Source organism: Bubalus bubalis, chromosome X (assembly GCF_019923935.1).
Source record: "Bubalus bubalis isolate 160015118507 breed Murrah chromosome X, NDDB_SH_1, whole genome shotgun sequence".
In the NCBI taxonomy this organism is placed as follows: domain Eukaryota; kingdom Metazoa; phylum Chordata; class Mammalia; order Artiodactyla; family Bovidae; genus Bubalus; species Bubalus bubalis.
In genome coordinates this window covers 109,177,736-109,189,922 of record NC_059181.1, presented here as the reverse complement: position 1 = coordinate 109,189,922, position 12,187 = coordinate 109,177,736, and the positions used below count along the sequence as shown (strand labels likewise).

Sequence of the window (12,187 nt, the reverse complement as noted above, 5' to 3'; positions counted from 1 at the left end):
TGTTTCTTAAATGTATCTAATAATGTCAGTGGAATGAATGAACAGGAGCTAGCAGCCACCAAGTGACCTATAAGAATATCCTGTTTAGAAAGGGCTTTGATTCAGCAAGCATTTATGTTGAATTTTTTTTAATGACTAATGTATGCATGGTTGAAAAGTAAGGAAAGATTAAAGAACTGAATGTTTGTGTCCCCACAAATTTTCTGTTGAAGCTCTAGCCCTCAGGGCAATGGGAGGTGATTAGCTTTAGATACAGTCATGGGGGTGGTGTCCCATGATGGGATTAGTGCCCTTCTAAAAAGAGGCCAGACTTCACATCTCCACCATGTGCAGTACAGCAAGAAGGCCATCCTCTATAAACCAGGAGGTGGATCTCAACAGAATTAGACCATGCTGGCTCCTTGACCTCAGACTTCTCAGCCTCCAGAGCTGTGAGAGATAGTTTGTTCTTCTAAGCCAGGTATCTTCTTATAGTAGAGTGAACTAACTACAGCAGTAAAAATAGTAAAAATATCTCCCTCCCAGCACCCTTTAGCCAGCATTCTCAGCGTATTGCTATCCACCCAGTGATAGTAACCTATGCAGGCAGTTCATTATTTATATTCCTTCCTCCTTTGACCCTAATGGAATATGCTACATATGCACCTCTGTAGCTTGCTTTCTAAATTTACCAATACATACTACCTACCAAGTGGGCTTCTTCACTCTGTTAATACTGTTTACTGTCTCATACTTTATTTAATCCTCTGTTGATGGATATTGACATCATTTCTAATTGTTTGCCCCTCGGTATGTGATAATGAGTCCTTAAAATGGGACAGTGGAGAGGGGCAGTAGAGAACGGACTTGAGAAAGATCAAGAAGATCAGATCAGTAGAATTTGTTGATTGACCAGTTATAGTTATGAGGGGAAATGGGATGATAGGGATGAATCCAACCTGGGTAAACAGGTTGATGGTGGGGCCAGTGGTCAAGATGGGCAACATAGGAACAGAATAAAGAAGAGAAGACAAGTTTGTTTTGGCTGTGCTGAGTCACAGGTTTTAGGGGACAACCAGGTGTGGGTATGTGGGAGGCCAGGGGCTGCGTAGATCTGAAGCTTTGGCCTGGGGAGAGGTTTATTTGGTAGACCTGGATTTGATCATTGGCATTTTCATTAACGTGGCCAAAGTTATCAGGAGAGAGAATTACAGTGAAAAGTGATGTCACATATGAACCCTGAGAAATGTCAGCCTTAAATGATTTTGACAAAGAGTAAAGAGTGTTCTTTTTCTAAAATGATTGAAATGACATTTCAAGTGCACTTTTGTAGTCCTTTCCTGAATAAGCGAATATGTACATTTATAAATGAAGGTAAGGGTGACTCAAGAATATTAAAGCCATTTTCTCCAGGGAAAAGGATAGTGGTAGAACTAGGAGAATTCTTTATGCAAACAGAAGTAGCAATGGTAATTCATGCACAGGTTGCTTTTTGACCTATGAGACTTTTGCTAGACTTTTGGATGAAATTACTTTTGATGCAGTTGTACAAATTCTTACTATGTCAAGTCATAGTAAAAGGCTGAAAGCTGTATCAAGCATGAAGCCATTGCTTAGAATTATCAACTTTGCCAAGTTTCAGCACCTCCTATCGTTCTTCCTTAAAATTTTAGACTTTTCCTCCTAACTTGAATGAAAGCATTATTGTTCTTATACGAAGTGGTCTTGTTTCTTGAGATAATTTTACATTGCTGCACCCTTCAGTGGTAGATGGAAACTTTGAAAAAGGCTAATGTCTTCAATTTTGAAATCAAATTATGAAAAAATGCCTCAGATTCTTGTTCAAACATTGCAGAATTCTATCCCGAAAGAGTTAGTGACTGGTTTCCTGAATTTTTAAAGCTAGGTCTCAGACATGCAGTGAATCGTGTCCACTGATGGCCATGCTTTGTGTGGTGACAGCATCATTTGAAAGCTCTATTATATCTTACAGAGCTTATCGATTTACTTCCTTGAATAGTGTGAAAATTGTTTTCTTCTGTAACTGTCTCCCTCTTCAGTGGTATTTACTTTTTATAAATCTGACACTCAAAAATCCAGTTCTGAGAGGCAGCACAACAAGGCTTTGGCTGTCTGTGAGGGCTCTTCGAGAGATCTAGGAATCCTAACTCAGTGACACAGTTCTCCCTCCTCAAAGAAGGAAGCTCATGAATCACTCAGTGTTTATAGAATCTACTCAATAACAATAAATCCAATCTAGATGTTTAAAGCGAGTCGGTGCATCTTTATATAAGTGCCATTTTAAAATGATGGCTAATTAAGTGAAAGCTAAAATCTGCTGTCATTTCAGATTTTTGCTCCCACAAGACACAACAGTGATAAACGGAGCTAAATTAAAAAGACAAGTTACATTCTCTTTGTCAGAGTTGTCTTCCCCAGTGTGAAATTGGAGATTTTCATCTCAACTTTGTCCTTTAACATTTTTCAAATGTTACATTGTACTATTTTTAATCCTGGAAAAATGCACAACATTGCTTTTTTTTTTATTTTTTAAGTCTCCATGCCTGGTATTTCTTGACTAGTAGGAATCTGAATTGGTGAAATGCCCAAATATTCATACAGAGCCGAATAAAGGAAGACATGCTCACGTGAAGCCAGGGGTGAGCACTTGAGAGTGTCTGTTTTCTGATGTCAGTTGCCCAACTTTGATACTGGGCTCTGGTTATGCAAGATGCTCACGTGTGGAAGGCTGGGTAAAGGGCATACTTTACCTGGGTAAAGGTATACTTTCTCTGCAATTTCTTGTCAATCTATAATTATTTCAAAAATCACTTAAAAAAAGAAAAAAGTCAGGCAGCCCCTCAAATAGGCTGAGCACACAGAGCCCTCAGAAAGATTCCTAGTGTTCTGGTGTATCCATGGCCCTTCAGGATCAGGCCATTACCACCCTCCCCCAGAGGGTCTTGATTCAGTGGAGTGAGCTGGGGCCCAGGCAGTGCCTGACACATTGGGGAAACCCTAACCCCATCTCTGAACCCCCTACCCACTCCCTGAGCTGGGATTGAATCCTTCTTGGGAAGCAAGATGGGTGCAGGGACAGGGTCACCGAGGGCACGTCATCACCATCCTTGAACCTGACTCCCTGTGCGTTCCCACGAGGGACAGTCTCTAGAAGTGGTTCCCGCCATGGGATTCATGTTTCCCAAACAGTGTCCCAGCCTGACCCAGGGCTGTAGGTAGGAATCACTGTGGAAAATGGCAACCTGCAAATCAAATTCTCAGAGACTCAAAGCCTTAAAAACTACATGTCTATAAGGGAAAATAAATGACAGGTAAAATCCTCAAGAAACGTAAGCTGCTAACTTTACGTTTTAGCATTTTCATGCAGGAGCTGTAATTAGCCTTGTAACAAGTAATCACTTGTAGGGAATTCTGTACTTTTTGATAATGAGGCAAAGATGAATGGGTGATGTTGTCCTTGCTTTAATGCTTAGTAGTCTTAGTTTTTTGGTAATAATCCACCTTTATGTTACTCTATTGAGAGCTTGTGTTTTTAAACTCTTGCTTTGTTCTCTTATCTTAATCTTTAAGGGGGGAAAAGGGTAGAAATTAAAATATCTGGGAAGTAATTCCTGTACATTCAACTTTAGAAAATGTCAGCGTTGCTTCTTATAGGATGCTTACTTCAGTAGAGCCAAGAGTTAGTGACAGCTCAGTGTTCACATCGTATTTTCCTATGTAAACTAGCAAGTAATACATTAAAAAGGTATTTTCTTGTAATTGTAAGCTAATTTATTTGGATAGTTAAAATATTGGCCTGAACATCTGTTCTTTTCCACCTTAAGCTCCAGTTCAGTGTTAGATGTGTTGCTTTGTATTTCATGGCAAGAAATATCTTGCTGTTATTTGATTCATAAACTTGCCTGAAATGTTTGAGGTCCAAGTGTGGCTCTTAGCATCAAGTGTCATCACAGAGTTCCCATAGGCACGTTTCCTGAGTCAAGGATGCCAGTCATGGACTTGTCCTATATATCTAGACATCACTCAGACTGTGACGTGTTATTCTAGAGCTATTTCATGAGAAAGGCCACCTGATAGGTTGTGCTACCTTGAGGACACTGTATCATTACCATATGATACAGACAGTTCTCTTATATGACTTATAAAAGAAGCTATGGAAATAGCTTCTGATGACAACAATTTTGTATACTTACCTTACACTTATCAGTAATTTTAATATAAGATGCAAGAGCATATTGGAAGCAAAGAAAGAGTTGGCTTATTTTTAGTGGTTGAGAAGTAGTAAGTTACATTGAAAATGCTGCTTAAGCTTCATGGGAAAGATGCAAATAAGTAAAAACCAGAAAAAAAAAATGAACAAAAACCATGTTGAAATCAGGAACTTATTTCAGGAAAGCAGATTCTAGGTTTTCTTCTAAAGCGAGTGACAGAGAGAAATAAAATGGGAAGGAGGATGAGGGGTGCTGTTGACGGGGGGTGTGTGTTGTTTTTCTGTAGAGTTTTAGAGAAAGGCTCATTGATTAAGGTTACATTTGAGCAGAGATGTGAAAGAAATAAGGGAGGAAACCATGAGGGCAAGGATTCCAGACAACTGGAACAGCAGGTGCAAAGGCCCTGAGATTGGTGTGTGCTTAGTGCTCTTGGGGAGCAGCACTAAAAGCCAGCATGGCTGGAGCAGACTGATGAAGCACAGGAGCAGAGACATCGTGGGAGAGGTGGCCAGATGGCGAAGGCCATGGGGGCCATTGCAAGTACTTCCACTTTTACCCAAAGTGAGATGAAAAGCTCCCACAGGAGGATTTGGGGGCAGGGGAAGGATTTGAGCTGACTTAGGTTGTGCCACTACTACTCTGACTTTAGGTGTAAAGATGAAAGCAGAGTTAGGAGGCGTTATTATAATAATCCAAGTGGAAGTGGCAGAGCCTTAAACCAGGGTGCTAGCAGTGAAGTGATAAGGATAAGCCAAGGTGCGAAGGATGGGGCTGGCATCTGCTGAAATGGGGAGACTGGGAGGAGCAGGATTGGGTGGGAGTTGTGAACATCCCAGTCCTCTAGCCGTGGTGTGGTCAATTGTGTGGCCAAGTCTGAAGATCACGGTGGGGCTGCAGAGTGATAGATATTTAGGAATCACCAGGGTATGGATGGCATTTGAAGTCATGAAGTTCCTTAATGTCACCTTGAGAATGAGCATAGAGAAGAGAGGAGTGTCGTTTCAGAGATCAGGGCATTGATTCAGAACTCACAGAGAAGTTAATTAAGAATTTTCCTAATGTTCTGTCTCTTTCTTTTAAGAATTTTCCTAATGGTCTGTCTCTTTTTAAATAGATTAATGCATCACTGGTCCTTTTTGAGACAGTGGCATTGTTTACTAATCATTGCTGGATTTTCTTCTTCTTTCTTTTTTTTTTTAAGTGTCTTTTACCTGATCGATTGCTAATACTGCTTAAAATTGATGGGTGTTTTTGGGTCTGGAAGTCTGATTTTTGTGCAACAGCACTTTAAAAACAAACCACCAAAAGTCATGTTTATTATAAAGTAATTAGCCTCTAATTAAAATAAATAAATTAATAAAAAAAAAACTAAAAGAAAAAGTCATGTTTGTAGTCATAGAAAACTGTGGTCTCAAAAGTAATGGTTAATCAAGATAGAGGGTAGCATAAGTCTAGTCTGAATTTGCCACTGTTATTTCTGGCTTAATGGGCAATTCATATTGATGTATGGCAAAACCTATCACAATATCATAAAGTAATTATCCTCCAATTAAAATAAATAAATGTTTTAAAAAACTGACAAGAAAAAGTATTAGGTTGTTATTTCATTGTAGGCAAATCTGGTAAAAAATAAAATAAAAATCTAAGGTTGTGGTATTAGTAGAGTATTAGTTCCTTTACACCGAAGTTGACATTCTGGTGGTTTTTTTTTTGCCTTTTCTAGCCAATATTTGCATTTTTGAATGAAGAAAAGTTTAACGTGGATGGATGGACCGTTTATAATCCAGTTGAAGAATACAGAAGGCAGGTAAGTCAGTAGATACTGTGCCACGTGAGGAATCTCAAATGTGCCTGCTGAGGATATATGCCTTTGGTCATGCTCTTTGAGAATCCGTAACACTCTTGCTAAATACTTTTTTCCTAGCAGTAGTATAACATGGCTTATTCTGTCTGTCTAGTATTGTGAAGCCTACAAGCTCTTACAGGGCCATGTTCAAGCTGCATTGACGGTTGCATGGGTAACTTCGTTTTCTTCCCGCTACACGAAGAACATCCATTATATGTTGTCCACGAAATGAATCAAATACTCAGAGTCTAGAAAAGCCAAGCTTCTATATCTTACTACTCAGGAATTGATGTCACAGTGTATTTATGTGTTTGGGAGCTTAACTATTACTGGCAGTTAGATTTCAGTTATATTCATTTTGGCTTAGAGATTCAAATGAATTAGAACTGTAATGATGACTTTTCCAGGCAAGCTTTGATGAGTGTGTATGAGGACTGCCTTTACTTCTGTCTTAGTAAACTTTACCCATGTGCATATTTACTTGCAACAATAAAGTAGGAGGCTACGAGTATTGTTGCTGTTCAGAGGTGAAGGTCTCCTGGCATTTTTAAGAAGATTCCCATGCCTCTTATGGAACAAGAGCTGCACTTTGACCTCTGCTATAACCAAATCATGGGACAGCTAGGAGTTTTGTGATGAGATTTTTCCTAAATCTCATTCTATAAAGCTTGTAAAATAATTGGGAAGTTTTGTCGAATTAGGTTTGAGAATCAAATCAAGCCCAGTGAATGTAAAGTCAAAGTGTGAAACACTAGACTTGAGAACCTTTAAGCCACCACTTCCACTATGAGGCCTCTTGGCTGAGTTCCATGTTTAGTCTTGATCAGACATGCAGGTGTGGAAATTTATCTCTGGAGCACATATATGAAGTAGTATGCCTTGTTGCTAGCTTTAGACTATTTCATTTTCAAAGGCTGTGTGTACCTCTCATTAATAACCTGTCTTCTGGGTTATATATGGAGGCAGAAGAAGGACCATTGAAACATCTTGCATGTTTTGGAGACCTCTGTAGTGTTATACATGAAACTATTTGCACCTTAATTTTGAAGTATTATTGACAGTATTAAGACTTATTTTGTAGGTCAAAGCTTCTAGCTTGAAACAAAACAGTTCCTGTTTTTAAGCTTGCATGCATATATGAACTATTGAAGGTATTTTGTTCTAGACTGCCATTATATTCCATCTTTTTTTCTTATACCTTTCTGATGGGACTTGTAACTCTCTAATTGGATTTGACATCAGACTCATCTGCTTTGTCTGGACTCTATGGGGTCAGACCTAAAGACAAGGTACAATGCTTGTTCCCAAAACAAGCCCCCACATGGCTCACTTTTCTGTGTGTACTTCTGTATTTGTGAGTGTGGGGAGGGAGTTATTCCAGCACCTCTGGATCTTGTCCCCAGTAGATCCAATTTTGTGAGTAGACAGTAGGATGGAAGATGTCTTCCATGTGCCCCTGTCACACTAGCAGGCCGCCTCAAATGCAAATGACTCTATTTGTCACACAAGCCATAGAGCAATCACCCATCCCAAACCACTTGATTGAAAACTCTTAGGAGGTGGCAAAATGAGCCTCCCAGAGGGGTTTCCCTTACTTCCCTTCTGTGAATTTATTTTTTAAATTAATTTATTTATTTTAATTGGAGGCTAATTACTTTACAACATTGTAGTGGTTTTTGCCATTCATTGACAATGACATACATTGTGAATTTCGTTACAAGCTTAGCTTCTTTCTACTTTGGAGCAGGTTGAAGTATTCCCCCTGTTTTGAGTAGGGGGTAGAAGTTGCCTGATAGCTTTTCTACCCTCAATTAGACACACATGAAGATTACACAATGTACTTTTCTTTAAGCTGTGTGATTGGGTGGGGGAGGGGGGAGCTTGAGTTTCTCTGTACAAGTAGTAGAGAAGAGTTTGGCATGAAATGAAGAAAGATCTCAAGTTGAACAGAATTTGCATTTATCAATGACAGTTTAGAATTTTGGAGCCCACCTGTGTTTTGTCTTGTGTTCTGTTGTCTGGATTACTGATCTGATTCCCTTACTGGGAATCAGTAGAGTGTTATCACTCTGCTGTCAGATGCACGTTTGCCTTCTGCTCGAAAGGAGAAAGGAGACCTAGCGATGGCCAGACCCAGAGAGGAATCCTCTGTGTTGACATGAACTTCCTTTTCTCCTGCAGGGCTTGCCCAATCACCATTGGAGAATCACTTTTATTAATAAGTGCTACAAACTGTGTGATACTTACCCAGCCCTCTTGGTGGTTCCATATCGTGCCTCTGATGAAGATCTTAGGAGAGTTGCAGCTTTTCGATCCCGAAACCGAATTCCAGTGAGTACTGCAATTCATGTCTTTTGTAAAGGGTGCCATGAGAATGGTAGTCAAGTAATTTAGAGAAACACTCTTTTGGAATTTCAGTCCCACAAGATATTATCAAATGTCTTCTGAGTGCAAAGCAGCAGGCCAAATGGGGAAAGAAGTAAGACGTCACCTGCCCGCCCCCCCCCCCCAGAAGCTTGCAGTCAAGGATAGAGCATGAACTCAAGTAGTTTTTATATAGGAGAGGGAACAGGTAACACCAGGTGAAAAGGAAGAAGGGAGGACAGGGTCTCTGTGGCTTCTCTCTTTGTAGCACAGTGATTAACAGATGTGAGGCTCTTGGTCAGTGTCAGTTGACAGGTTAGAAACAACACTAGAAATACCCTATGTTATGGAGCCTGTAATTACAGGCTTTTACTTAGCACCTTTATTAGGATTCGTCTATCTTCATCACGTTTGTAAGCTGCATTCAAACCATTAGCAATCTTGAGACAAGTGCGGATTATCCCAAACAGTATATTACAGTATCACTGGACCTAGTTCATAAAGTAGTGTTTCGGTTCTTAAATATTTATGGATGAGTTGCACTATAAATCTTATTGACTAAAGTGTCTATAAATCATATTGACTAAAAATTTAGAGAATTTTTCCCCTCTGTTAGTTTTCAGGGCATCTCATAATAAGTCCATTGTTTTTGATTTTGAAAAACAGAGGTTGAGGAAATTAAACTTTAATGTTATGTCACCTTTGACTTCCAAGTCTAGACATTTTTTTCCTTAAAAGAATATTTGTGTGAAACTTTTATGTAGTATCAACATAATATGCAGAGAAGGCAATGGCACCCCACTCCAGTACTCTTGCCTGTAAAATCCCATGGATGGAGGAGCCTGGTGGGCTGCAGTCCATGGGGTCTCTAAGAGTCGGACACGACTGAGTGACTTCACTTTCACTTTTTACTTTCATGCATTGGAGAAGGAAATGGCAACCCACTCCAGTGTTCTTGCCTGGAGAATCTCAGGGACGGGGGAGCCTGGTGGGCTGCTGTCTATGGGGTTGCACAGAGTCCGACATGACGGAACCAACTTAGCAGCAGCAGCAGCATAATATGAATTGTAATTAAAATGCACTTGGTTTGCTAAGGGCAAGTGTCTGTTCATATCTTCATGAGGTATATATTATACTTGGAAGTATGGTCTTTAGCTCATTTTGCTAGAATGCTGTGCTAATGAAGCAGAGTTACCAGTGCGCTCCTCTTCTGCTCTGCTGAAACATACTTTTCTGTGCTGTAGCCACAGACTCCAGCCCTCTCCTGGCCAGCTGTGTTGCTAACGCATACCTTGCCCACAGGAGAAAGGATTAGGATAGTTTGGGTTCATTTTGTTCACTCCTTCATTCAATGAGTATTTATTGAACATCTACTGTGTCAAAAGTGCGTGTGAGTGCACATGTACATGTGTGTGAATTTCATGTGATTAAGGGCAGGAGAGGAAATGAAAGAACTGAGCCAAGTCCACTGTGCTCAGGCTGCCATGTTTATCCAGCAGCTCCCACAATTCTGAGTGAATGGAAACCCACTGTAGAGCAAATAGAATGCTTAGCTTTTTACTTAGCTATTTTATTGATCCTCCTTACCTTGTGATGGGCACCAATTTGCATTTATTTTTCCTAAAAAAACTTAAGGCTAAACTGTCCATCCCCTCTCTATAGATTACAATGTTTAATAATATCTAATAATTGATGATGTACTCTTTCTGATACAACTCCTAACCACCAGACTCTTGAATGTAACCCAGAAAATGTATTTCCTTTTTAATAATAAATCATTAATATTTGATATTCAGTTCTTTAAAAAAACTCATAAACATACAAAAAGAATTGATGAGAAAGCAGTCTTATTACGTTATCCATAAATAAGATGTACAGTGTTAAAATATCACTGAATAATAAAATAACCCACATGCATTAATGTTCCCATTAAATGGGTACATATTCCTTTGTTCTCCAACAGGTTGGTTTTAATGTTATTGAATTCTTTAACATATAAGTAACATATTTATTTATTTTAGACATTTAAAAAAATACTGTTAAAGATCAAGGAGACTGCCACCTAGTGAGGACCACACTTAACATTTTGATATATGTTATTCCAGACTTTCTTCTATGCATACATATTTTTATTTGAAAAAAAATGAAATTACTCTGTGGTTTGTGTCTCAGTCTGCTTTTTCTCCCTAGCATTTATTTTGGAAAGAACCTTCCACACTGTTGACTCTCTGCTCATGTGCCAGTATATGGAGTCAATCAGTTTTCTATTGTGAGACATTTAGCTTCTTTCTAAAAAACCTTTTGCTATTATAAATAGTGTTTTGCTGGCTAAATCTTTGTGTACATTGTTAATTATTTATGGCTTCTACATATTAACTTCAATAAGAATAACCTAATATAATAGCATATACTTTTAAAGCACTCATGGTAGTTGATGTTGTAAAGTTTATATTATTTGTACCTGGTCTGGCTATATAGCAAGCATCCTTTTTATAAAGGTAGAAAAGAAGAAGAAAAAGCAAGTAAGAGGTGAAACAACTCATAAGAATAGCATTTCTTAACATGGCCTGTTGATTCCAGTCTTAAATCTCCCAAGCAGAGAGAAGTGGGGAAGAAGAGCAGAGAGCACTGGGGAATGAGGGTCTTTATCAAACAATAAATGTCTTGTACATACAGCAATTTGCTCTTTTAAAAGTGATCTCGTTTGGGGAATTGCCTGGTGGTCCAGTGGTTAGGACTCTGCATTTCCACTGCTGAGGGCCCAGGTTTGATCCCTGGTTGAAGAACTAGGATTTCACAAGCCACCTAGTGTGGCCAGAAAAAAAAGTGATCTTGTATCAAATCAACATATTGTACACCTTAAATTTACCTATTGTTGTAGGTCAAGTGTATCTCAGTAAACCTGAAAAAATTAAATTAAAAATATATAGATACATAAAAGTGATCTCACATCTTTTCTCTCTTGGAGGCCAAGCCATGGGAGGTGGGTGGGCACGTCTCACCTCCACACTGTAGATTAGAAAATGGAGCTTGTACCCAGGCTCGCAGTCCTGAGCCTTTGGACTCTTAGTCAAGGCCACAGTGGTATTTTGACTGGGCCCTGGCAGGTGCAGAGACTCAATTGAATGAGTATTCATTCATATTACCATAGAATCTCTTCTCACTAACCTGTTATATTATTATACACTGCAATTTTTATGGACATCAATGCCTGTAATTTGCCAGAGTGGGGAGGTGACTTCAAAGATGACAGTATACTTGGCTTTGTATTAAGTGAGCTCGAACACTTCTGAGGTTCTTGTGCCTGATTTTCATGGGTTTTTATACCCTGTGCTGGATTTATGTGTTCTCCATTTGTCCTCCCAACAGTGCCACACCATCACGTGGCTCCATATTTTATGAAAGAGGGAAAGGAAGTGACAAGAGGCCGTGAGCTCAGTACCCAGGTCAGAGCCACCGCAAGAGGTGTGCCTGTCCCAGAGCTCATGCTGTCACCCACCATGCTTACCTCCCAGCTCCTGTGTGTGTTTTTTTTTTCTTTTAACAGCTTTATTGAGATAGAGTTCGCCTGCCAAACTATTCAGTCATTGAAAGTGGACAGTACTGTAGTTTTGGCTATGTTACATTGTTAGCTTCCTTTTACAGTCTTGTTTCTTAGGTGCTATGAGCTGAGCGACCAGGTAGCAAAGTGTCTGGGCTTGTGTGTAAAATTAGAGAAGGTTGATTCTGAGAAAAAGCTTGAAGAGCTCTCCCAGGAGGCAGATGT

The 12,187-nt window shown here is 39.4% G+C and overlaps 1 protein-coding gene across 6 annotated transcripts in view; it reads left to right on the top strand.

The window, feature by feature from the left end:
- Nucleotides 1-12,187, top strand: part of MTM1 (myotubularin 1) — a 91,550-nt gene that overhangs the window by 58,353 nt on the left and 21,010 nt on the right. For all 6 annotated transcript variants that reach the window (XM_025277394.3, XM_044937610.2, XM_006059687.4 and 3 more), the window contains 2 exons: nt 5,935-6,018; nt 8,239-8,388. In XM_025277394.3, the coding sequence (XP_025133179.3) occupies nt 5,935-6,018; nt 8,239-8,388 (234 nt within the window). The remainder of the gene's footprint in view (nt 1-5,934; nt 6,019-8,238; nt 8,389-12,187) is intronic.